This window comes from Pelodiscus sinensis, chromosome 13 (assembly GCF_052426305.1).
Source record: "Pelodiscus sinensis isolate ZL-2025 chromosome 13, ASM5242630v1, whole genome shotgun sequence".
In the NCBI taxonomy this organism is placed as follows: Eukaryota; Metazoa; Chordata; order Testudines; family Trionychidae; genus Pelodiscus; species Pelodiscus sinensis.
This window is the reverse complement of record NC_143064.1, coordinates 14,092,691-14,118,621: the sequence shown is the minus strand read 5'-3', so window position 1 is coordinate 14,118,621 and position 25,931 is coordinate 14,092,691. Positions and strand designations below refer to the sequence as shown.

General features: G+C 43.0%; 1 protein-coding gene and 1 long non-coding RNA gene across 2 annotated transcripts in view; one reads left to right on the top strand and one right to left on the bottom strand.

The window, feature by feature from the left end:
* The window catches only part of LOC102447802 (transmembrane 9 superfamily member 2-like), a 53,595-nt gene extending 45,739 nt beyond the window's left edge, over nucleotides 1-7,856 (top strand). The window contains exon 17 of the mRNA XM_075941047.2: nucleotides 7,234-7,856. Within this exon, the coding sequence (XP_075797162.1) occupies nucleotides 7,234-7,301 (68 nt within the window). The 3' untranslated portion in view covers nucleotides 7,302-7,856. The remainder of the gene's footprint in view (nucleotides 1-7,233) is intronic.
* LOC142831253 (uncharacterized) overlaps nucleotides 1-25,931 on the bottom strand; it is a 51,251-nt gene that overhangs the window by 10,081 nt on the left and 15,239 nt on the right. The gene's annotated exons all lie outside the window — the stretch shown is intronic.

The window sequence follows — 25,931 nt, the reverse complement described above, 5'->3', positions numbered from 1 at the left end:
TATACTGCTGATTGACCACTGAGAGCAGCCGCATCAAGAGAGTGGCCGGGCTGGGGCATGCCATCTTGCCTGCCATCTGAGGAGGTAAGTGGCCCTCCCCTTCCTAAATTCTCTCCCCATAGCCTTTGGCCATAGTGCTGGGAGTGGGTGGGAGGGGGAGGTCCCTGCTGACTGGGGGGAGAGAGAAGGCCCTTGCTAGACCCCTCCCCCCACTCTGAGCCCCTTTTCACCCCCAACCCTTACTCTTACACACCCCACACTCCTAGACTCTTACCCTGAAGCCGCCTTCAACCCCCACCCTTATTCTTGCACCCTGCACACCTCCAGCCTCTTGCCCTGCCCTGATTCCTGCACCCCCCCCCCCCCCCCACCGCCAGCCCCCTGCCTAGAAGGACCTGGGCAACACAGGGTAAGTCTTCTAGTTTGTCCATATTCATGTACTATGTAAGTTAGAGTGGCTTGTATATTTACATTTGTGAGCAATTTTGGATGAACAAAAGATCACAGTAAATATCCAAGTGGGAGCTGAATCCTGAATATAAAAAATGTGATTATTGAAAACAATGAGACTCACCAATATAATCAAGCTGGCCCAGTGTAACAATTATGTACATCCAAACAGATACTATTTTAACATACACATTGAAGTGAAATATATTGGTAATAATCATGATTACATGCATTTTATGCTTGGGGGGGGGGGGGGAATGGTTGAGTTTAGACAAAGCATGTTTCTTTATAGTGACCTCTATTTTTGAACATCACTTTCACTTGTGAGTTAATGCCATGTTCAAAATTGAGTTTTGATCTTCTGGGTAGATTGTATTTAGAATCTGAGATTCTGAAGCACCCACCACTGTGCAGTGATTGAAACCAGTATGATACAAAGAGCTTTTAAGGTACATAAGAAGTATCAGGCAAGTGCAGAGTTCTCTTCTGTTTGCTTTCTTACATTCTGTTCGTGCTCTGAATGTTTTTTTCTTCATTAAACAATAAAGCTAGAAGAACTGAATAGAATAGGGCAGTCTGCTTTGAAGTGTTTTGGCATTATTTGGTGCAGTAATTCTGTTTTTAATATTGAAGTGAAATTAAAAAAGAAATAGCTAACTAATAAATTGTTGCCAGCCAGTTAAAAGACTACCATTAGCTAACATTCTGTATACACTGACAGAGAACTGCTACTAAGTGCTATTATGCATTACTGACTAGAGGATTCAACAATGTAGAAAGCTGAGGACAAAAGATAAAAAGAGCTACATTATCAGCTGTTTTTAGAAGTATTGGTAATATTTTTTCCTGCTCTGGTAGGGAAGTTACTTGAGTAACATCTGATTATCTGTTACATGAATTTTAAATAACTGCTATAAAAATAAGCTTACACTTCTGTAGAATCAGACAGAAGATACATAATGATTTGCAGTGATCTGATGTTTTCATTTCTATGGATAAGCAGTAAGGCTTATCAAGGAAAGTTTAAAATCTTGAAGGAATTGTGAAGGGTATCCCTTTGAAGTCATTTGTACCCCAAAAAAGTAATTCCTTAAATGCATGTCTGCCCTAGTCAATATTCTCTTTGGGATTACTTAAACTAAAATATAAAATAATAAAAAGGTGAGTTTATAATACTTGATTCTAGAACAAATCATGATCTTTTAGGGATGTCTGTGGCTGAGATTTTTCACAATAATATAGTAGAGAGAGAGGTGTATAGCAAAGCCGTTACCCGTATCAAAAACATGGATTGTGAAAAAACAGCAGAGTGCTAACAGAAATTCTTCAGAGAATCAGTTATTTTTCCTGTCTGAATCAGTGGCACTTACTGGAATAAACTGATTAACATCCACAGTGAGTAGAACTTGCTTACTGTGAAGAGAGTGTGGGTTTTCCTGTTCTGTGTTCCATCTGATATTTCACCTACAATTGAAACCCTTCTTGTACTCTGATCACTAAATAGCCAGTCATATAAAACTGTAATCTGAATTAGAAGACTCCATGCAGATGGTCTTTCAGAAAATTCTGATTTTCTTTTGACCGTACTTTGTGTAAGAAACTGAAGTAGGTTTAGCCAGATCCTTGGATGGTAACAAATTATATCACTTGTGAACAAACAACCTTGTCGTGTTTTAGCAAACATAGACATCTTTTTGAACTGAGCATCATGTTTAAGCTTACTAAAATTGATACCAGGCATGTATCTACCTACATTAATAATTGAATAGAGTGTCCCCTCTACAGGAAAGGGCATCCAGTTTAACTGTCTGGCTCAGCTATATATTGGAATGATATTTTAAAGTGACAAAGGAGGGAAATCTAGGTGAGATTTCAGTTGTGAGAAAATGCTATTAGATGTGTGTTTAAAGCCAGTCTTGAAATAATCAGAGAAGTGCTCAGAGGAAAGAGAATCTGAAAATGCCAGTGGTGACTTGTCTGCCTTGCATCAGTCTCTCACCAGTGTGCCATGCTAGTGATCCGATATTGAACAATGGCGGTGAGGCACCTAACTCCTTTGGGAGCCTCTGAAAATCCCAGCTGCCTTGTCCATCACACTGCAGTAAATGATAAAGCTATAACTGCAGCATTAAAAAGCCTTTAAAATAATTGTTTCCATCACTTGTTTTCATCTCACTAAGGTATTACTTGGTTTGAATTTACTCTTAACTGGTTGGTCAGTGTCTCTATCCTAGAATTGCTTACATGGGACACTGTCCTCATTTAACATTTTATACCCATTTATCAATTCTGTAAATTACTACATCAGGTGCCAGACAGGGAAGACCTGAGCCATTGTGCTCAGTTAGTCATTCATACACAGCAGCTTAGTGCAGTGTCCTTCACAATACAGAGTGAAATACATTAGCTTATTTAAAAAGTTTGCAAAGGCAATGGAAAAGAAATGACTTTATAAGCAGAATAGAAAAGTCAAGTGACAGCTTTTCAGATGGCAGTAAAGCTGCAAACTGGGTTGGGGAAGAAATGCTCCCTTCCTAAGAAGTGGTTTTATTATAGGAAGAAGTTGGCTGCTTTTATGAGATGATTTTAAGTGAGTTAACCTATGCTCGCATAGCTCCTTTACTAGTGAACAATAGTTTAATCCAGCTATCAGGTAATGTTGGCTTTTTGTAATCTTACATTAACTGTGTAATATCAAACTACTGAAACCAAGTAATGTACTGAACTGTGCCGTGGGAGCTGTTAGTTTGTCAGATAAATGCTTAACCTATAGGTTTATAAAAACCTTGGAAATATTTAAAAGATTTGCTTCACTGAAATTGTCAGCTGATTCCCTATAATTCACTCCTCCTATACATCTGCTATTAAAGTCTCTTAAAGGTGGATATTTGAAATGATATGGAGCATGCAAGCTCCCTCAAACTGCTTTGATCCTTGAGTTTGAAGTAGACTTGGTAGCTATCAACTAGGGATGTTAAGTGAGTATTTAACTAATCGTGTAGTCAATAGGGGAAGGTGCTCAGTCCCTTCCTGTGCCAGGTCCGGGAGCTATCCCCATTGCCAGGGCTCGACAAATTGCTGTTTCTACTCGCCCATGGCGAGTAGATTTCAGCCGGTCACCCTGTTCACTGGCAGCGCGCGCATGCGCAATGTGGGTCTTGTGCAGTGCGGGGCTGGCGAGTAGATTTCTCCGCCATTTGTCAAGTCCTGCGCATTGCAGTTCTGCAGTTTAAATGTAGTAAGAGTTGGGTGGGCAGGCAGCCCGGCTCCTACTACATTTAAAATGCAGGACCGCAGCAGAGGGGTAGTTTCCAGACCCAGCTTGAGCTGGGACTGAGCGGGCTTGCTCAGTCCCGATGCATGCCAGGTCCAGCAGACGGGCTGCTTCCAGAGCAGCCTCTGCCCATGGTGAGCCTGGGCCTGCAGCAGGCAGAGGCTGCTTTGTATCAGTCTTCCCAGCCAGTCCCCCCCCCCCCCCCATGCTGCCGCCTCTGATAGAAACAGCAGTGAGGGGGGGAGCAGGCGGCAATGCAGAGATGGTGTTGGGGGTACCAGTTCCTGCTCTCCCCCCCCCCCCCGCTGCCTCTGAAATCTCTGCGCCTTTGAAGTCTCTTGTCAATACAACCATCCACATTCTAAATCCTTAAGAAATTTTTGTGTGGATGGAGGAATTACAATGAATGATGGGGTTTATAATGGAAATGGTGACTGAACTCTAACTGCAGATGTGCCATTGTAGTATTGCTAGGGGAGATTCTGTGTATTGGCGGTGAAAGTAATTACATAGACCCTTGGCAAAATCCAAATTAGGAGTTATAGCAGTGTTCTGTCTGAGCCACATGTATGTGCCTTTTGCCTTTCAGGGTGACAGCTGCCTCCATTGTATGCATTTACTTGTACACATCTCAGATTTAGCTGCCAATATCATCGTGTGTCTGCTTGTCTTTTTCTAATATAAATTGGCAAAATCTCCAAGAAAGGGAATATTTTTCTCTGATTTGTTGAGCGGATTTTGGGGAGAGAAGTTGGCAAGTCATTCTGTTGGTGTATATGAGAAACCTGATTATGGATTAAATAATCCATGTTCACTGGGAAAGGCTTTGGTAATTTTGTGTTTTGAGTGAAGCCATCCTTTGAGAGAAAGTGATGCTTAGGGAAGGTCCAGAGTAACAAGGGTTGGTGCATGGGTTTGTGTATAAAGAGTATGTTTCTATCGTAAGCTTATGCATACTTTGCCTTTGCATGTTCATAGAACTGTGCAATGGGAAAATCTTACCCTTGTGTTAAAATGTTAGTGCTGTAAAATATTGAATTCCTGTTACAGGAGAGCTGATTGCTTAGTCTGTTAAACATGTAAGAGAAAACATAACAGTCAAGTAAGTAGCTGCTTTTAAGAGACAGAAGTAGACTCAACACAGGCTCTGTTATAAATACAACAAGAAGGCAGAATAAAGAGTAACAAACACAGTTTCTTCCTTTCTATGAGCTAAGCGATGAGAGGTTGTAACAATGCAGATATGGGAGTATTGGACACAATGAGAAGGGGAGAATCCACTATAAACTAGAAAGATGAGTGATGTAAAGCCCACAAAGGAATTACATTCCTTTTCTGGTTGGTGTATGATTTCCTATCAAGCATGGTAAATCTGCCATCCCCCACTGTTTCAGTGTATGATAACTGCAGATTTGGAGGAAAAGGGTAATCCACAGCACATAATAATAGGCTGTCAAAAAGCCCTTTAGTAGAAATATATGTGGCAAAAGGAAGTACCTCAAGAACTAGCAGGTATGTTATAGAAAGCATCTGAAGAAAGGCTCGTCGTTTATCACTTATGAAAGTCTGGCCAGCAGGTGGGTTTAGGTGGGTAGAAAGACAAACAATCTAACTCTATACATATGTAAAAGGTAAAACAATCTAATTAAGAACCTGACACTCCCTTCTAATGGTTGTGCCTTGTGATGGTGAATACATAAGATCATAGCGCTGATACTGACCATGATTTATTATCCATAATTGTTTATAAAAAGCCCCTGATGGAGTGGACTGCAGACATCTCCTAAGAGGGTACAGAGAATCTTTATAGACTGTTGCAGTAACACACAGCCTATCACTGTCTTTTAAAAAACTTGTTCAGGTAACATTGACCTTTTTTACCATTGACATGGTATTGTTTGGGGCACCTAGTTTGACATCTGTGCTTCAGTTAACCAGTGTGCACAGTGCCCATAGCAATAGCTATTTCCTGGAGGGGTTTTGAAGTTCAGTATTGACTCTGAATGCAAAGTTTTTAGAAGGGCTATGTGTTTATTTCATAAGGGTTGCCTTTGAAATTAGTGCAGGGTTTTGAGAGAAACATTATATTTACCCCGATACTCCATTAATGGAGAGGATATTTGGGACACATTCACATGACCCCAATAATTGAAAAGGAGGCATAGTCTTCCCTCCTTTCCAGTCACCCCATCACTGCAGTTGAGGGTGAAGCAGCCACAACTTTGCTCTTTACATTAAAAAGAGTAAATACTCTGGCCCTGGGCCAGTCTCTTCCTCTGCCCTCTCTTGTTCTTCACCTTTTTGCCAGGAATGGTTACTCTGCCTTAATTCTTCAGGAACTTCTTCAGGGTACTCAACCCATGCTCATATAGTGCAGAAGAGACCACTATGATCATCTGTCTGACCCAAATAACACAGGACAGAGAATTTCGGCAAAACAATTCCTAGAGACCTTTTTTTTTTTAAGGAAAACATCCGGTCTTCATTTAAAAATTGCCAAATTGTTCACCGCAGTTCATAATAAATTGTTCCAGTGGCTAATTTCCTTTACTTAGAAAATTACACCAAAGTCTCATTCACCAAGCTTGACAGCGGGGTGGGCAGCTCATTATTGTGAATTCCCTTTCTATGGAAGAGTGGATTTTTAAAAAATGTAGTTGGAGTCATTTTCAGTGTTACATTGACTCACACTCAGCTGGAATAATTCTTTGTACCATGGTTGTGTCTAGAAGACTCAATCAAGGTCAGTGGAGATAGATAAGTATATCTCATAGAGCTGGAAGGGACCCCATCAAGTCCAGTCCCCCTGCCCTCAAGGTAGTACCATCCCTGACAGATTTGCCTGAGATCCCTAAATGGCCCCTCTCAAGGATTGAGCTCACAACCCTGGGTTTAGTAGGCCAGTGCTCAAACCACTGAGCTATCCCTTCCCCACCCTTAATACAGTGCAGTCACACATACATATAGTAAGACAGTCCATGTCCTTAATGTAACCAGAGGAGAAATAGAGTAGAAGTGGCTTAGGTGAGGTCACATAATCAGTGGCAGAGCCAGGAACTGTATCTAGGTTCCTGGAATCCCAGTCATTTGGCAGTTCACTAGATCATATGGCCTTGCAGTAGTGTATAACCCCAAAACAGTGTATCATTTGAGCGGGACATGCCCTTTGGATGTGTATACATTGTAAATGTTGCATACAGTTTAGGAAATTAACAGCTTGTTGATTTAGAGTATCCATGTGGTTTATACTGGCAGATTTATGTAACCATGTTCAAATGTTTATGGGCACACACCATGCAAGTTAAGTCCTAAAAGTCTTTGTTAGCTCTAAAATTGATAATTTAATAGTCCCAGGTTGTGCACTGTTAAAATTTAAAAGTGCACTTTTATTTCATGATAGGTAACTATAGGATAATGGGATATTCTGCCCTGCTGGGCCTGTAATTAGACTTTCTCCAAAAGCATGTATGGAAGGTAAACTAACTATTTTAACACTCTTCTTGTTTTAGGGACGATTGGATTTTTTGCCTGCTTCTGGTTTGTTAGTAAGATTTACAGTGTTGTGAAAGTGGACTGAAGAATTTCAAAGTGTCTTTGGAACATATCTTCCTGGCTGTGATATATTTTTTCTTCATATTGAGAAACCTACTGCGCAGTTATTTTTAAACGTAAAAGCTGTATCACAGCCTGTATGGCAGAACATACAGGTTTATGTATGGAAGTAGCAGCATTGGAAAACACTTACGCTCTTCATATTCTTCCTGCAAATGTTAATCTGTTCTAATCACTTCATAAAAATACTATATCCAAAGTTTGATTTAAAACAAATGATGCAATGAAACCTTTTTTTTAAAGATAGTGCATTTATATATTTTTCCACCTGAAATTTCCTGTGACTTTTTGGTTACTTTCCTTTTAACTCTTACCAATTATATCATCAAAGCATAGGACTGTCCAGTAAATACTGTGTAAAAAATGTGAATTTTTTAACTTAAAACTGATTGTACATAATATTGTGCAACTTCTTTACAGCTTGTTTATCATCTTTCAGAAGAACATGCAATTAGTGTAATGTAGAATTTTGTTAAGGATGTCAGCACTGTTTTTCTTCAAATAAAACTGCACACCTCTGGCTGACTTGTCTGTTTTCTTGTCAAATATGTCACTTTTCTTAAGTTTCATTTATTTACTTTGGGTATCATCCCCTTTGGCATCCCGTTTGACAAAGGCCCAAACCGTTATTGCTGGGCTGCACTGTGAGTTATGGAGTATTCTAATGTAGGGAACAATGGCAAAGTGGACTCTAATTGCTGCTTTGGATTATAGGATGAGAGATATTTTCTCTTCTAACCAGGTCCCATGCCAGGGCTTTCAAGGGGATTACCAGCATCTCCAATTGTGTGCAGAAGTGAACAAAAAACCATTGCTGAGACAAGCTCAGTTGTGACGTTCATGCTGGTCAAAATTGAAGAACAAGGGGATGTTCAGTGAAATTAAAGGAGATTTTTTTTTTCCTTCAAAGTGGGTCAGTGGCCTCTAACCCAAAAACGTTCACAATCCTTGCTCCAAGGCATGACCAGAAACTGTCCCTGAGACTCCAGTGGGATTTGAACTCACGAGGCTAATACTCTTAACTGCTGAGCAATGGAGCCTAGCTTTAGTTATAGTAGTGTTCTGAAAGAACTTCAAATATGAAATTTCATAACTACTACTCGTGGTATGTAACTTATTGCTAAAATCAGCTTCTGAACTGGATGACTGGAAAATGGCTCATGTGACACAGATTTAAAAAAAAAAAAAAAAAAAGGCTCCAGAGATGATCCTGACAATTACAGGTGGATGAGCCTATTTTCAGTGCCAGGCAAATTCATTGAAACTATAGTAAAGAATGGAATTATCAAGCATAGTGTTTTTCTCGTCTTTAGTAGTATTCTCTTGAGTATTCAAGATTCAAGCCACCAGATTTGACAAAAGAAGAAATCTGCCTTGAAATTCTATTAAGAGTCTGACTTAAACCCCAATCACCCAGATATGTAGTACAAGACTGCCCACTCCATCCACAGCCCACATCTCTTGGACTTGGCACTGCTGCTGCTAGGAGACCAGAAATATAGAGGTTCAGTCCTAAGCCTTCCAAGGCACAGTAGCCATGTAATTTTGGTAGAACAGATGGTAGGTGAGTGTAACTGGGCAGACCAGGCCCATGGCTAAAAAGGGGCCATAGAGAAATCCTCCAGGGTGGCTAGAAGGGCTGGGAAGAAACCAGCCAATCAGGGGCCAAGAAGGACTACATAAGAAGCTGCAGCACCCGAATCAGTGCAGTTGCATCCCAGACCTTAGGGAGAGAGGACTAGAGATAACTGATTGGCCTGAGAGAGTGGCTCCATGGGGAGAGGTTAGAGACTGTGAACTGGAAGATAAAGCCCTGAGCTGTGGGCAAAGAAAGTTGTCTCCAGGAGGAGGAGGAGGAGCCTTGGAAGTATCACTCTTGATCAGATTGAGGAGAATGAACTGAGAGAACCTACAGAGGGCACCAGGATGGGCCCCTGTTTGAGGTGTACCCTGGAAAGGGTCTGTATTTCACACAGGATTGAGACTTGGCTGGAGTAGCCAAAAAGCTTTTTAAACCGACCATGCAGGCGCACACACTTGACCGGATGAGGGCGCTCGCGGAAGGTGAGTGCCACCCCATTACAGTGGTTTATTAATTATTATTATTATTATTATTTTTTATCTGTAACAACTATTTTCAATTAGTTTCTCATCTGGCAATAAGGACGAAGGTAACAAACAGGAGCAAGCCACATGAGGGAGGTTCACATGTAGCTGGCAATGAGGTTGGGTGGGGTTGAAGCCACTTCAGTTTCCTCTGACAGGAGAGCTGCAGAGACACATCTCCGATTCTGGAATATTTTAGCACTGCCTCACATCCTGTGTCTTATTGGCTCCCTGTGGAGTCATTCTGTTGTTAACGCATCCTTCTAGGGCCTGATCCGAAACCCCCTGAAATGAAGAGAGGTTCTTACTGACTTTGGTGAACTTTGAATCTGATCCTTTTTCAGTGACTTTATCCCAGATAAGAAAATTTCTTAATAGCCAATGACAATATTGTTTCCATTAACATTGTGTGGTCCTTACTGAAACCCAGCTCAGACATGTAACGACCAGTTGCAACATCTCCCAAGCCTAGCGCCCAAATGCGCTCTATATCACTTACAAGATGGAAAACTGTAACCTGGAATACAGGGACACTGACACAGACGTAGGAGAGTTCTGGTGGATAACTGGTTGAATACGAGCTCCCAGTGTGATGCTAGCCAAGATGAGGAATGCCAGTTTTGGATGCACAAGGAGGTGAATATCAGGTAAGCATATGAGATCTGAGACCATTACTGGATACTGTGTCCAGTTCTGGAGTCTCCATTTGAAAAAGGATGTTGAAAAATTGGAAGGGATTCAGAAAGCAGCTTCAAGAATTATTCAAGGTCCAAAAATCCTGCTTTACAGTAAGAGACTTGAGAAGCTCAATTTATTTAGCTTATCCAAGAGAAGGTTAAGAATTGACTTGATCATGGTCTAACAATACCTAAATGAAGATGAGATTTCTCATAATAGCTGTTCTACAGGAGGAATGGCCATAAGTTCCAGTGCTTGGAAGCTGAAGTTAAACAAATTCAGACAAGAAAAATGCACGTCTTTCAACAGTGAGGCTGTGTCTACATTGGCATGATTTTGCGCAAAAGTGGCCGATTTTGCGCAAAAACATGCTGCCTGTCTACACTGGCGAGGAGATCTTGCACAAGAACACTGACGTTCTAATGTGTGAAATCAGGGCTTCTTGTGCAAGAACAATGATGCTCCCGCTCAGGAATAAGCCCTCTTGCACAACTGTTCTTGTGCAAGAGGCCAGTGTAGACAGGCAACATGAATTTCTTGCGCAAGAAAGCCCGATGGTTAAAATGGCCATCAGAGCTTTCTTGCGCAAAAGAGCATCTACACGGGCACGGATGCTTTTGCCTCGTACAATGAGGGTTACGGGAGTTGGAGTAAGAAGTCCTCCAGCTCAACATTATTTTGACTGTCAGAATAACTGCGTGTAGTGCAGATGTGGACTGTGTTATTTCGGAATAACGTCAGCTATTCCAAAATAATGCTGCTGTGTAGACATAACCCTACGGTTTTACTACTCAGAGCAATGCATTTACTGAGTTTGCTGTATTGTATTTTATCATTCTAATCTAGATACTACTTAGTTACAATCTATGTACTCTAATTACTGTTGCTCAGACAAAGTGGGAAGCCCTTAGCTCTTAGACCTTCTATGAAGTTATTAGCCCCAGGGTTTTACAGATAACATGAGCATCTGCAGAGTTTACCCAACTTAATTTGTTATATTTTCAAGTGAAGGAACAACGCTTATATGTTTGACATCATGGGACAGCATAAACACAGAAATTTATCACCATAACAAAGAGAACTGGCCCCTTGAGTTGCTTTGTGTACCGTACAAATCAGATTAATCAGGTGTGCACCTGTGTCTCCTACATTTCTTTGGTTTAGTTTTCCTCCTGTGCTGTTTGACAGCAATTATAATATATTGAAAAACTTTATAGCAAAAATGCTCTGGACTATATAGTTCAGGGACTATAGTTTTACAGCTAAGGACTGTTTGTCTCCATCTTTAGCTTCCAGTAATGGCAAAGAAACATGCACAGTCAAAACTCTCATTGTAACTGTTCCCATGGAAAAAACTACATTGAAATTATTAAAAAAAAAGTAAAGTAATATAACCAGCCTGGTAGTTTACTGGTTCAGTTGTTCAAAAAAAGTGTCACTGTTGCGCAAACAATGCTCTTACAAGAGGAAAACAGGTTACCAGGGGGTGTTTTCACTTGTGAGCTTGTGTGTGAGGGTTCACTGAGACAAGCACTCAGAACACTGAGGTCCTGGTCCTGACTGTGGGGCCTCTTGAGTGCTGCTGAAATACATGTTATTTTTTGTGTTAGTCACAAACAGGGATCCTCCTGGAAATCTGGATCTTGTGTATATGTGCAGCACCAAACACAGCAAGAGGCAGTCCCCATGAGATTAGTGTGAACGAACAGACAGTGTGGTAGTGCTGTGACCCCAATTTTAAAGATGGGGAAGTGAGACTGAGGGAGACAAAGTGACTTGGCCAAGGTTCCCTAGGGAATCGGTGACTGAGTTAGACTCGAAAGGTCTAGGCTTTAAACCAGAGCCATGCCTGCAAAACCATGCTCTCTCTTTATATGAAAGATAGCCTCCACCCCAGTCCTGCAAGCACTTGCTCATGTCAGTGCTCCTCCTCACGCTGGAGGGAATACATCTGGGTCAAACACGTGCCTAAGTGTTTGCTGGCTTAGGGCAAATGCGACTGTTAGAATGCTTCTTTGGCCTGTCCTTTGCCTCAAATTATGGCTATTTGTTTTATCATAGTGCCTAGGACTCTCTCACCGTAGGCTAGGACCCTGCTGTGCTAGGAGCTATACAGACAGAACAGAAAGATTGTCCATGTTGCTACTTCCAATCAGCTGTTGATGTCAGGAGCTAACACTGTGTTCCAGCATTATCTTGTCTTGCTCACAATTGCTGCACTGAAGGACTCTTTGCCCTTCCACCCAAATCCTTAGTTGTGATTTCTACTCTTAAATAGGCACTAGCACTTCATCGGCCAGTAGCAGGCTCAAATGTTGCTTGTGGTAAGGACTTCAGAAAGGACAACCTCATCCGAGGCCCTGGATAGCCCTGTGACAAAAGCTGAGCAGCTCAGTTTAATCTTGCCTGACACCAGCCACTGTCTCATCCTACTTTTAATGGAGAAATCAGGCACTGACTTTGGGTGGTGTGAATTTCTGATGCACCAAGAAGAAGTGGTGGCAGTTCTCTGCAGGCATACGCTGAATGCTGCTCTGTTAACATTTATTATGGAAGTCACCATTTCTCTCTTTACAGTGCCCTTCCGAGGAATAAAATACCTAACCACACCCATGAAAATGACAGAAATTAAACTGAACTTGACAGAGCCCAATAAAAATCTGAGCACCATCCCATGGGGTGACATTAACAGTGGGGTGAAATCCTGGCCCTGTGGGAGTCCTGCCCTGGCATGCAGAGAAGTCAGGGTTTCACCTTTGGACTCCATAGGCCTGGAAGCACAAATGAGGAACATACTTTAAATCCTTTATGAAATAATGTTTTAATCGTGTTAAGAACAGCCATAGTGGGTCAGACCAAAAGGTCCATCTAGCCCAGTATCCTGTCCACCGATAGCAACCAATGCCAGGTTCCCCGGGGGAATGAACAGCACAGGGTATCAAGTGATCTGTTCCCTGTCGCCCGTTCCCAGCCTTGACAGAATCTAAGGACACCATCCACGCCTAGCCTGGCCCTATCCTTCATGAATTTATCTAGCTCTTTTTTGAACCCTGTTAAAATTGGCCAGAAGGAGCAGAGCTGAGGCAGCCAGCCCCCTAGTGCCACCCAAAAGGTACGGGCCCCTTCCCTGCCCTCAGCACCATATGCAGAGTGCGTTGTGGCACTCTGACAGCAATTCTAAGGGGCCCAATAGCCTCAGCCCTTTAGAATCGCCAGGCCTGGGGCAATTGCCCTCTTTGTCCTCCTTCCCCACACCGGTGGGCCAAAGCGCAAGAGAAATGACTTTTGCTGTACGTTTCAAAGCAGCTTTGTTCAGTAAAATTGACGACTCTGCTCCATGGAAAAGCTCTGTGCAGCTGGTCTCCTATTTTGTCTAAAGATCTAGGTGGGGGAGGAGATCAACATCACGGGCTTTCAAATCAAACCAGAAATAAACTGTCAGATGTCCTTAGGTGAGGGCATTGTCTTCGACTGCTAGACTACAAGTGGATATGGCCTCCTTCCTTTTCCCTATATGCCCCAGATCAGAGCTGCTGAGAGATTTTTCATATACAGAAGATCTTTGTAAACTCCCTTAGAAACGTGAAATTAAATGTTGATAAAAGGTCTATTTATATCATAAACATGGTAGCTGTTACCATAGAGTCTACTGCCACCTGCTGGATTCCCTTGGTCTCCCTCTGCTCTCTCACAATCACTGCGGTTTGCCTTCTATGAGAACATTGTATCTCTACAGTGGTAGGTAGCAGTGCTATGGTCTGTTCTGTGGGTGTATTGTGAACAAAAGCACCAGAGACATTTAGCAACATGAAGATCTCCACAGATAGCCGTGATGCCACAATGCGAGTGGCCTGCTTTAGGGAGTGTGATCAAATGAGTTTATTTCTGATGCCCGAGTTTGCTTAGAGTGGCAGACAGCTGAAAGCATCCAACCTGAATTTCAGTGCATAGTTTCATCTTAGCTCCTACAATAAATTGGATTTTTAAAAAGGTTTCCACAGAGTGCAGCACAACCAGCAGTGCAAATGAGACAACTGCTTTTTATAGCACATGCTCTTAATGATAGCATCTTCATTAACATATTAGCAGACAGGATAACTTCCAGCACTCCACATCATTAAGAACTTTAAATGATCATTTCTGCATATTGTATCTAATTCTCTTTACTTACTGATTAGAAATGCCCAGGCTTCAGAAATGCTAACGCCACGTAGAAACAGCAAGCTGGTAGTTATCTCATTAGAACCTGCTTCACAATCTTGCCATGGGGCTTGTAGTGTTGGCCTTTTTTATTTTCCCTTACTTTGTGCTCTGAATGACTCTGAAGTTTCCCTCTGCTCTTTCCCTTAATGAGTTGTGCTGCGGTAGGCTAAAATAGCCCTAGCATAGGCTTCTCATTTGAAATAGTCTAATTGCTAAAGTAAGAACAGAAAACCTTTTGCCATATTTTCTGTTAATTATTTATGGTTTGTTACCAGTGTCCTCCCACTTCATACAGCTGTCACATAATAGACCTACAAGTTCTAACTAACTACAGCTAGTGGGATCTAATTGCTATCAAATCTTTCCTGTTTGCCAGACTACCTTCTTAGAAACCTTAAACATAATTTCCCCCTTTTATAGATTTCCATTTGGCAAAGCCTCAGTGTTTGCTAACAGAGCCAATGTGTACACAGCCAGCAGAAATGTGAGAGAGCAAAATGCAGCTTTAAAGATGTCCTACGAAATGAGCTGTGTTTTTGTCGAGTGCTTGCTCATATCAGTTCCAGTTAGGTGTGCACATGCACCGTGTGCTCGGCTGTCAGACATTTTTCCTAGCACTGTGGAGCCCTCTGGAGTGGCGTTGGTATGATACTTGATATATGACCCTGCCAACCTGACCCCTCTTCAGTTCCTTCTTACCGTCGGTGACGGTTGTTGGAACAGCGATTGTTTTGCTTAGCAAGCTCTCCACTCATCCCTTGTGTTTGTCACTGTAGTTGTAGTTAGTATTAGTTATCCCCTTAGTTAGTTGTAGTTTTGTTAGCAGAAGGGGAGGGGGAACTTTCCCATTTCCACGCATGTTCCCTCTGGGACTTAGGGCATGCCCAAATCTCAGCAATTCAGTTCCTGCTCAAAGCCTATGCCTATGGTTGATCCTCACCTGTCATAGGTGTCTTGGAGAGGCTCACCACTCTGCAACATGTAGGATCTGCAAGAGTTTAAGCCTTGGATGGAAGGAGCAGGACTGTCGATTAAAGCAGCTCCGAGTGGAGTCAGCACACTGTCCCCAGCAGAAGCTAGACCCAGTGCCATTCTGGAGCACCAAATGGAGCACCCATTTGGCAGTTTCCGACGTGGTGCTGAGAAAGGACTCGGCATGGCAACCTCAGCACCACTGCTCTCCAGCATGGAAGCAGCCATCTTCCCGGTGCTTCTCCCAGTCTCCTGTTGGGTGCAGCAAGAATGCAAAGGGGGTATCATTGGTACCATTGCTGTGTCTTCCGCCAGGGACAGTGCGAACGAAGGGCCCTTGGATGTGAGACCTCTGGGCCACATGGGCTCTGGACCCTCTAGCAGGCCCCATCCTTCTGGAGTCGCTGTGGCTGCAGGTGGAAGAGGTGGCAATGCCTTCCCTCCCACCCGATACTTTTCAGGCCTTGTTGAAATGACGGTGCAGAAGTCTCCCACTGTATGAGAGAAACCACCACTTCCCATCACCAGGCAATGTCCAGAGGCAAGCTGGCAATGTTTGGACCGTTGGCAGCCTGACCTACTTCACAGCAATGTTTGGAGGCCTGGCACCGCTCCCAGGGGAACTGCTGGTCTGACTCGTGGTGCCAGTCTGATTCACAGCAATAGTCCCACAGGCCTGACCCTCGAAGTGCCTCATGCTCAAGGGTGTTGGGACCACCACCTATAGACCACAGAGCATTGCTGGCCCTCCTCCGCTGGCTGGCCAAAAACATGAATATCCAGAAATAGGAGATCATGGCACAGAAAGACCAGATGGTAGATATTTTGGCACCATGAGGTCCCTCCAGAGTGGTGTTGCCAATAACTAAGACCATCTAGGATAACACCAGGGCTACGTCTACACTGGCCCCTTTTCCGGAAGGGGCATGTAAATTTCACGAGTCGTCGTAGGGAAATCCGCGGGGGATTTAAATATCCCCCGCGGCATTTAAATAAAAATGTCCGCCGCTTTTTTCCGGCTTTTAAAAAAGCCGGAAAAGAGCGTCTAGACTGGCCCCGATCCTCCGGAAAAAGTGCCCTTTTCCGGAGGGTCTTATTCCTACTTTGAATCGGGGCCAGTCTAGACGCTCTTTTCCGGCTTTTTTAAAAGCCGGAAAAAAGCGGCGGACATTTTTATTTAAATGCCGCGGGGGATATTTAAATCCCCCGCGGATTTCCCTACGACGACTCGTGAAATTTACATGCCCCTTCCGGAAAAGGGGCCAGTGTAGACGTAGCCTATGACTATCTGGCAAACACATGCCTCTAATCCCCTGACAGCCCAAGTAGTCAAGCAAAAATTCTTCACACTCCCGGTGGTAGGGAGACTGCCTCACACTGGCCGTAAAGGGTTAAAACAGGCAGGAGTGAGCCTGCACAGAGCCCTGGCCAATGAGGGGGAAGCTTGGAAAGAACCAATCAGGCTGTAGCTTGTGGGGGCAGCCCTGTATAAAAGGAGTTGCCCAGCAGAAAGTAATCAGTTAGGTCCTGACCAGTGTGGGGCAGTTACCCTATCACACCCACAAAGGGGAACTAATACCTGTTCACCTACCATCAGCTGTGCTCACTGGTGGTTGAGGCAGTGAATGAAAAGGAAAGGTAAGGTTCATCAGGCTCCAGCACCTCAGATGAGGGATGCTTAGTGCCTAGAGCTGTTGTGCCATAAAATTTATTCCACTGGGAGTTTGCTGCTCAGGGTTGTGAATCAACAAGCAATCCTGAGCAGACACAAGTCCCTTGGGATAGCCCTGTGCTGGCATGCTTGGCTCTAACCAACTATCCAGGACCTTCCCTTTGAAGGAACTTGCTGTTTGTGGAGCAAATGAACCCTAAACTCCACAACCTCAAGGACTCTCATGATGCAATGAAGTCCCTGGGTATTCCTACTCTGGCTACCCAGTGGAAGCCTGTTAAGCAGAGAGTAATCAGCAGCTGTTATATCCTTCCAGGCCTAGGCAGAACTTTTTGTGGAGGTGTCATTGATAGGGCAGACACAAGCTGTCCCGTCCTCCATGCAGGCAGGCCTCAGGATGGCCCAATCCTTTGCGGGGGACTAAAAAACCCTTTTGAAGTGTGCCCAAGGGCAGGTTACCAGAAAATTCTCTGGATCTTTCTCCCCACCTTCTGAACTATCCCATTTCTACAGGGCATGGTCTCTAATCACCTCAGCCTTGCCCCTTCTGCCCGAAGCCCTGTCCCTGAATAAGCAGGCCTGTTGGCCCTGCTGCCTGTGAATAAAGGAAATGGTGGAATTAGCTAGAACATCTGTATGCAGCAGAAAACTACCCTTTGACCTCAGACACACAAAATAAACATAATATAGTTGTTTATAGTGGTAGAAAATCTTTCCAGCTACGTCTAGACTGGCATGATTTTCCGGAAATGCTTTTAACAGAAAAGTTTTCCGTTAAAAGCATTTTTGGAACAGAGCATCTAGATTGGCACGGAAAAGCGTCTGTGCCAATCTAGACGCGCTTTTCCGCAAAAAAGCCCCGATGGCCATTTTCCGCAAAAAAGCCCCGATGGCCATTTTCGTGATTGGGGCTTTTTTGTGCAAAACAAATCTGAGCTGTCTACACTGGCCCTTTTGTGCAAAAGTTTTGCGCAAAAGGACTTTTGCCCAAATGGGAGCAGAATAGTATTTCCGCAAGAAGCACTGATTTCTTACAGTAGGAAGACAGTGCTTTTGCGGAAATTCAAGCGGCCAGTGTAGACAGCTGGCAAGTTTATCTGGAAAAGCGGCTGATTTTCCGGAAAAACTGGCCAGTCTAGACACAGCCTCCATATTTATCTTGTCATGTGTCAAACACTAGGCTTTAGGTGTGTACTTTAGATGTGGATTCAGACTCTGCGCTCCACAAACCAAAACTTAGCTTCGTGTTCAAAGATCCAGATCCAGCCAACATATTATTGGGTTCGGGTTTTGGGGTTCTGATTTGGAGATGGGCATGTGTCTGTAAAAATGAAACCTTTTCAGCAATGATAGGTATAATTTACACAATTTCTTCTCTCTGTTCCCTTCATGCTTTTCTGCAAGGCAAATAATTAGCCAACGATAAGTAAATAAGGATTTTTTTCATTTGCTTTCTTTGCATCCTTTTAAAAAACCAAACGGAAAAAAGCCAGAGTTTTCATGAAACAATAGGCATTAGCCACTGTCGGAAGACAGGATACCGGGCTTTATGGATCATTGGTGTGACTCAGCATGGCCATTCTTAATATATTCTTAACATAATATTTGTTACATATAAAATATGAAAAGTACAGTAATAAAGTTAAATGTCAATGTCTTTCTGCATATCAACTTTGCCTTTGACTTCTCAAATGACCCTCTAGTTTTTCTCATGTTTTCCACATACTTGATTTTCTGAAGAACTAAAGTGAAAATGAAAACTGCGTTAATCTATACACACCAAACAGTGTTCTTCATATAGATCACTGGAAATAATTTTCTCTAGTAACTGATCTCTAGTTCTCCTACCTTGTTCCCAGTATAGGGGCTCATCCAAATCTTGGCAATCAAACAGACTATTCTGCTGTCCCTAAATGAACAGCAATTAACTTCTAAAAATGTGTAGCCCGCAAAACTCAAGTGAAAAGTGCCCTAGGATGGAGTGGAGAACCAAAGAAGCCAAACCACCCATGAGAAGTATTAACCAGCATCTTTGTATCAGTTACTACAAGTTGAAACTCTGTAAACTGGGACTCTCTGGTCCGGCAACATCCATGGTCAGGCATGACCACGGATGTTCCAGGACCAGGGAGTTCTAGTGGCGGGCCAGGAGCCCTGCAGGGCAGCAGGCTGCAGGCAGTGATCTACCAGTGGGGCTGGTTGCCTAATGTGCTGCAGCGGGGCTGCCTGATGGCATCAGGTTGACACACTTAAAGCTCATCAGTTTCCCGGTAAGAGTGATGTGGCGCGCATACTTCTGACTGCTCCTACCTCATAGATCAGGTACCTCTTAGTCAGCTGGGTAAACTGGAGGTGGCCATTCTGCGTGATGTTGAGCAAAACTTGAACCCGGGCCCGCCAGGATCTTAGTGAAGTGCCTGATTCACTCAGTGGTGCTGCTCTGCCTCATACAAATCATTAAATAATCTCCGGGCCAGAGAGTGACTGGTCAGGCTTTCCATTTTTGTGAGAGTTAGAAACTTACTTTTGTGGATGAAAACTGAGATTCTGACCTCCTCACATGCCTCCAGGAATGAGGGTCCACAGCATGGGCCAGTAAAGCCTGTCCTTTACCCAGACCTGGCAAGGAGCTCTGACACCCGAGGCAGTGCTGTCTGATGTACTCCTGGCCTAAGAAAAGTTGTTACAGCTCCTTCAAAGAGTCCTTGATCCTGGAACTTGAGCTGCCAGGGGAAACCGTTGTATATAGCATTTCAACAGGGCTCTTAAAAGGGGCCAGGTAGGGGTCCATCTAGATGGAACAGATTTCAGGATTGGGAGCTTAAAAGTATCAAGGAAGGGAGGGTTGTATACATCACAGTTATGATTTTTCTTGCCTCATTTTTGCCACATACTCAGTCCCAATTCAAAATGTGCTATTCCAAAGTAAGACAGCGCACAGATGCTGGCATGCAAACAAGAGCGTCAGCAACGTTGATACCCTTGCCCTAAGTTATAGTAAACATCTGCCTGTGTCCCTAGAACTGATGATCTGAGGCACTGGACTACTAGTGGATGCTTTTAATGTCTCCTGAAATGGTTTTCTGAGTTCTAGCTGTGAAGGGTAGGTAAGTGGAGTTCTTTAGTCCAAAATGAAGTTGTGACAGGGTGGATGATGCCCAAAGCCCCCTGCTGGAGGCTGGTGGCCTTACCACACCTTGCCCCAGGGAAAAGAGCAGAAGTCCTCCAGGCAGCTAGAGTGGCTGCTTCTGCTGTAGCCAATCAGGCCCCAGCAAGCTGATATAAAGAAGCTGCTGGGCCAGGGCCTGGCAGTTCCTTGCTGGAGCTCAACCTAGGCAGACCCAGGGACTGACTGGGAAGACAGTGGCACCTCAGACAGCTCTTAGTGTGAGCTGGATTTCAGACCTGGCTGAGCTGGATTTTAGCCAGCAACTGCTACTTACAGGGTCCCTTGGCTGGAGCCCAGAGGAGTGGGTGGGTCTGGGTCCCCTCCCCAACAGCTACAAAAAGCGGGTAAGAATAAGCCTGGTAGCAGGTGATTAAGGCCATCTGGGATACCTTTCTTGTCAGAGCAGAGAAGCTTGTTGATACATGCCTCAGCTGCAGAGGGGCGCTGGTGAGAGGGTGAGCTCCTTTACAGGATTATTTTCAATAATTATGAAGGATAAGAAGACACTCATTGGCAGAGTACATTGCTTTGTTTTAAGGTTTTCTGCAGTATAAAAGTCTGTTGGTGGCTCTGATTAGAAAATATAGCACCAATCACTCTGGAAAAAGTGGGAGAAACAGGGTTGCCAGGTATCCAGTTTTGAACCGGACAGTCTAGTATTTGAGCTTTCTGTCCGGGAAACAAATTGAGAAAAATAAAAATGTCTGGTATTTTCTAAAGAAGATGTAATGTAGATTGTGATGTAATGTCTGGTATTTTTGTTGCAACCCTAGGGAGAAACAGGGATTTAGCCTGGTGGGAAACTCTATAGTATTTTAAGCATAAATTATTTACTTTAAAGTTCACCCTGTGAATTTTTCTTGCCATGGTAGCAAATTACTTAGTAGGTTATCACAGCAACGTATGGGACAATGTACCCCTCCCTTTCAGCAGTTTGACAGATGAACATTCCTAACTGGAATATGTTGTCTGTCACTTCACCATTGCAAGACTGTTTCTGTGTTTGGGATTTTGAATAATTTTTTTTTAGCTAATGGTCTGTTTTTATGGAAACCTTTCAGAGACTAGAAGTTGATTTAAAAAATCATCTACCATAAAGTCTCTTGATCATATTTTATGTCTTCTGCAATTTATAGAGGTAATCTTGTATCCCTCTGATATTTATGACATGTAGGAATAATTCCCTATGGTGGTTAATCTCAATTCTATACCTTTTAAAAATATTAAAATATCTTTAAACCAGAGCTTATAAAAAGGTAACTCTTAGAGCCGATCTTCAGCTTCAATTGCTCCTGCAGGGGAAGTCATAATGATGAATTTGTGACATAATTTCTACGGCAACACGCTGTGATTTCATAAATGCGGGATGATGATTATAGTGCAGGATCAAGGTGAAGCTGGATTGTGATGGAAAAAAAGCCCCTATTCAAATGCAAATTTTTCCATAATAGCAGAGGGGATACCAGAAATTACTGGCAATTTATTTTATTTGCGATTAAGCTTCTCATTCAGTTTTCTCCAGTGTGAAAGTTACTCTTTACAAGAGAAGAAGCAAAGAAATGGCTGAAAAGAGGGCTTAAAGCAAACCAAAGCAAGCCTCTCTTGTGTCATAAGAATAAAACTGGTTGGTCTGATAATGACAAATTAATTGATTAGTATAATAACAATGCTCTGTACCTCTATAGCTCCGGCCATCTCACACACCTTAACTGATTAAGCCACACAACAGACTCTGAGGTAAATCATATTATTACTCTCATTTTACATAATACATGGGGTTAAGTGATTTGCTTAAGGTCATATGGTAAGTTAGTGTCAAAATCAGGGTTCTATTTCCACTTGGAAGACCCATCAACTAACAAGCTGAGGTTTGGCTAATCAAATGTCAAACTGGCTGTTAGATTGTGATTGAATAAAGTACACTAACCAAAATGAGCACAAATACCTGTAGTCATTTGCAACCTAGAAATCAATCAATCCTATATCATCCCCCATTAAAAATCAAAATAAGAAAGAAATAAAGCTAGTATTGTTTTCTGGCATTTCAGTTTTGAATAGCCAGTGGCTTATTGGCTTTTAGTTAGGCATTCACTATGGAATTGGGAGCAAACTTTTTTTTGTTCCTGAAATTTAAACTGTTTAGCTCAAGATTAAGCTAATTGCTTCTGTAAAACACCATTCACATATCATCTAGCATACATCTGTTAACCCTGGGAGGGATACATGTGAACCAGTTGGCAGATGGTCTTTTGGATTTGAGTGGCCCACAGCCAAGTAGCTACCAGTAGGGTGCTTACAGAGATATAGCAAAGAAGTCACGCTACATGCATATTCCATTTGGTTACTTATCTTTGTCTTAATGATGTTCATGTCCAAGGCAATAAAATGCCATTACACCTTCCCCCAATGGACTTGGTTGATAGATCTGATTTGGCAAAACATTTTTTCAGGGATTTTCTAAGGGAGGGGCTTTTATTTTGTGTATCCTGTACATGCCAAAACATTTTCCACATTATTAAATAATTACTTAAAGTGCCCCAACTATTGCTCATCAATTCTATGTAGAAGAAATTCCTTTGATGAAACTATCTTTCAAAAGCAAATGTACCTTCATTTCCATTAGCCTGCAAGATTCATATTTATTGCATGAGACATAATATCCTACCATTCAAAAAGCCACCTTGCCAGCTATAAGCCAGTCTATTTTAAATCTATACAGTATTTATACAAGAATCTGCTGCATGAACATTATGGTCTTACTCATCTGGTAGGAATTGTCACGCCAAGCCTATAAGAACCTTAATAGAATGGAAGCCCATTATTTGGAATAGAAAATATCTTTGTAGGTACATAGTAGAATACTGATCAGAATGTATATGAGGAAATGGAATAGGATACACAAGTTCATAGAATCATAGAACACTAGAACTGGAAGGGATCTTGAGAGGTCATCAAGTCCAGTCCACTGCCCTCACGGCAGGCCCTAACACCATCTACATCATCCCTGATAGATCTAGAGGCTCTTAAATATTTGTTCTTAAATATCTTCACTGCTCTTAAATCTCTCCAGTGCTGGAGATTCCACAACCTCCCGAGGCAACTTATTCCAGTGCTGAACCACCCAGATAGGAAGTTTTTCCTAATGTCCAAACGAATCTCTTGTGCTAGGCTAATGTGGAGGGCAACCAGGAGGCATCTTGTTTGTCACTGGCTATTTTAGATCCAAAAAAGCCACCTTGAAAAGGGCTCAGAGTGGCAGGTGAGATGCCAGCCTAGTTCAGGGATTGCATTTAACAGTGGCAATTAATGGGAGCTGTCCCATCCTAAGATTAAAATGATACCTACAGTGAGAGCTAGTTCCGTTCCCCCATTACAATGTAATAACCAACTAGCAGCCATTTGGCCAATAGCCGTTCATTGGCAAAAGGCCAACTGGTAATATATTTACCTGTATCTCTCTATGGTCTGCAGATGATAGCGGGGGAAGGTGGGAAGTGACATTATAATTGATTTCCAAGGTAAGAATTTAAATGGAATGTGTTGTTACTAACAAGACCTTCTATTCAGCTGTGACCTAGTCCCTAAGGCTGTGTCTACACTGGCCGCTTTTCCGGAAAAAAGCCCCGATGGCCATTTTCCGGAATAACTTGCCAGCTGTCTACACTGGCCCCATGAATTTCCGGAAAATAACTGACTATCTAATGTAAAATCATCAGTGCTTTTCCGGAAAAACTATGCTGCTCCCATTCGGGAAAAAGTCCTTTTCCGGAAAACTGTTCCGGAAAAGGGCCAGTGTAGACAGCCCAGCTTTCTTTTCTGCAATAAAGCCCCAATCGAGAAAATGATGATCGGGGCTTTTTTGCGGAAAAGCGCATTTACATTGGCACGGACGCTTTTCCGCAAAAAGTGCTTTTCCAGAAAAGCATCCTGCCAATGTAGATGCGCTTTTTCCGAAAATGCTTATAACGGAAGACTTTTCCGTTATAAGCATTTCCGGAAAATCATGCCAGTGTAGACGTAGCCTAACTGTTGGACAATCACCTCTATAATCTAAAGCAGTAGTTCTCAAACTCTTTGGCCCGCCGCTCGCCCTGCTCAGCGCAAACCTTTCCGCGGACCAGCCACCAACCACCCATGATGACAAAATAGATGCAGGACAGGGTGTGGGCGGGAAGTAGGGTGCAGGAACGGGCTAAGGGTGATAGTCTGGCTGGGATTCCAGCCAATGGGAGCAGTGGAGACAGCTTCCAGGTGAGTAGTTTCTTGTGGAGCTGCTTCCTGCTCGGTGAGCTAGATCCCTGTAGTGGGAAGCCTATCTCACAAGTGAGAGGCTTAGAGGCTGGAGTGCCTGCACAGGCTCCCTAATCTGGAGCGGGGGAGAAGGCTGAGCACTGAGACCATGGTCGTTTGCAAGATGGCCGTGGTCCATGGGCCACACTTTGAGAACCACTGATCTAAAGCAGCATGTTGGGGAGAAAATGCTATTTTAGAATGGCAAGTATTTTGGGGTGGGACAGAGGAGAGTGTTTAACTGTGGAAATATCAGGGTTAGTTGCTGCAAGACAAACATTTAATAGTCTAGTACAAATAATGAAGTGAGCACCAATAAGCCATAATTCTATTTGGTGCTGAATATGAGTCAGCAGTGTGATGCTGTTGCAAAGAAAGCAAACATGATTCTGGGATGCATTAACAGGTGTGTTGTGAGCAAGACACGAAAGGTCATTCTTCCGCTCTACTCTGTGCTGGTTAGGCCTCAATTGGAGTACTGTGTTCAGTTCTGGGCACCGCATTTCAAGAAAGATGTGGAGAAATTGGAGAGGGTCCAGAGAAGAGCAACAAGAATGATTAAAGGTCTAGAGAACATGACCTATGAGGGAAGGCTGAAGGAATTGGGTTTGTTTAGTTTAGAAAATAGAAGATTGAGGGGGGGCATGATAGCAGTTGTCAGATATCTAAAAGGGTGTCATAAGGAGGAGGGAGAAAACTTGTTCATCTTGGCCTCTGAGGGTAGAACAAAAAGCAATGGGCTTAAACTGCAGCAAGGGAGGTTTAGGTTGGACATTAGGAAAAAGTTCCTAACTGTCAGGGTAGTCAAACACTGGAATAAATTGCCTAGGGAGGTTGTGGAATCTCCATCTATGGAGATATTTAAGAGTAGGTTAGATAAATGTCTATCAGGGATGGTCTAGACAGTATTTGGTCCTGTCATGAGGGCAGGGGACTGGACTCGATGACCTCTCGAGGTCCCTTCCAGTCCTAGTATTCTGTGATAAGCATTAGCAAATGGCTAATATTTAGTGTGCAGTAGTGCTTAACTGATGTTTGCGTGCCCTGCACGATGGGGTGTACAGATCAGTCAACAGAAAGTTCTGCTTAGTGAAAATTGGTATTGGAAGTGACCAGTTTTAATTATACAATGAATGTGGTAGATAGCCCTTAATTAGGGCCTGATGTAAATCCACTGTAGTCAGTTCAATGACTTTTGGATTGGGCCCTTCATGGAAACTTTTAAAAATCAGTTTAATCCTTCTGCTTTCCTGTTTGTACCCTGCAACGAGAAATAAAAATCCCAGACTTGTAAAAAGCCTGATAATCAATAGGTAACCACGCTCCTATGCTGAATCACACAGGAAACTGTATGCCCAAAGGTAACAGGGCTAAAACAAAGCTTTAGTTCTATTTGAAGAGATCTATGAAAGTGAAATAAAACTTATGCTTTTGAACCTATTTTCCTCATTTGATGCACCCCAATGGTATTGATGCCAGACTTTGGCAGGGTTTTGTTGCAGCCT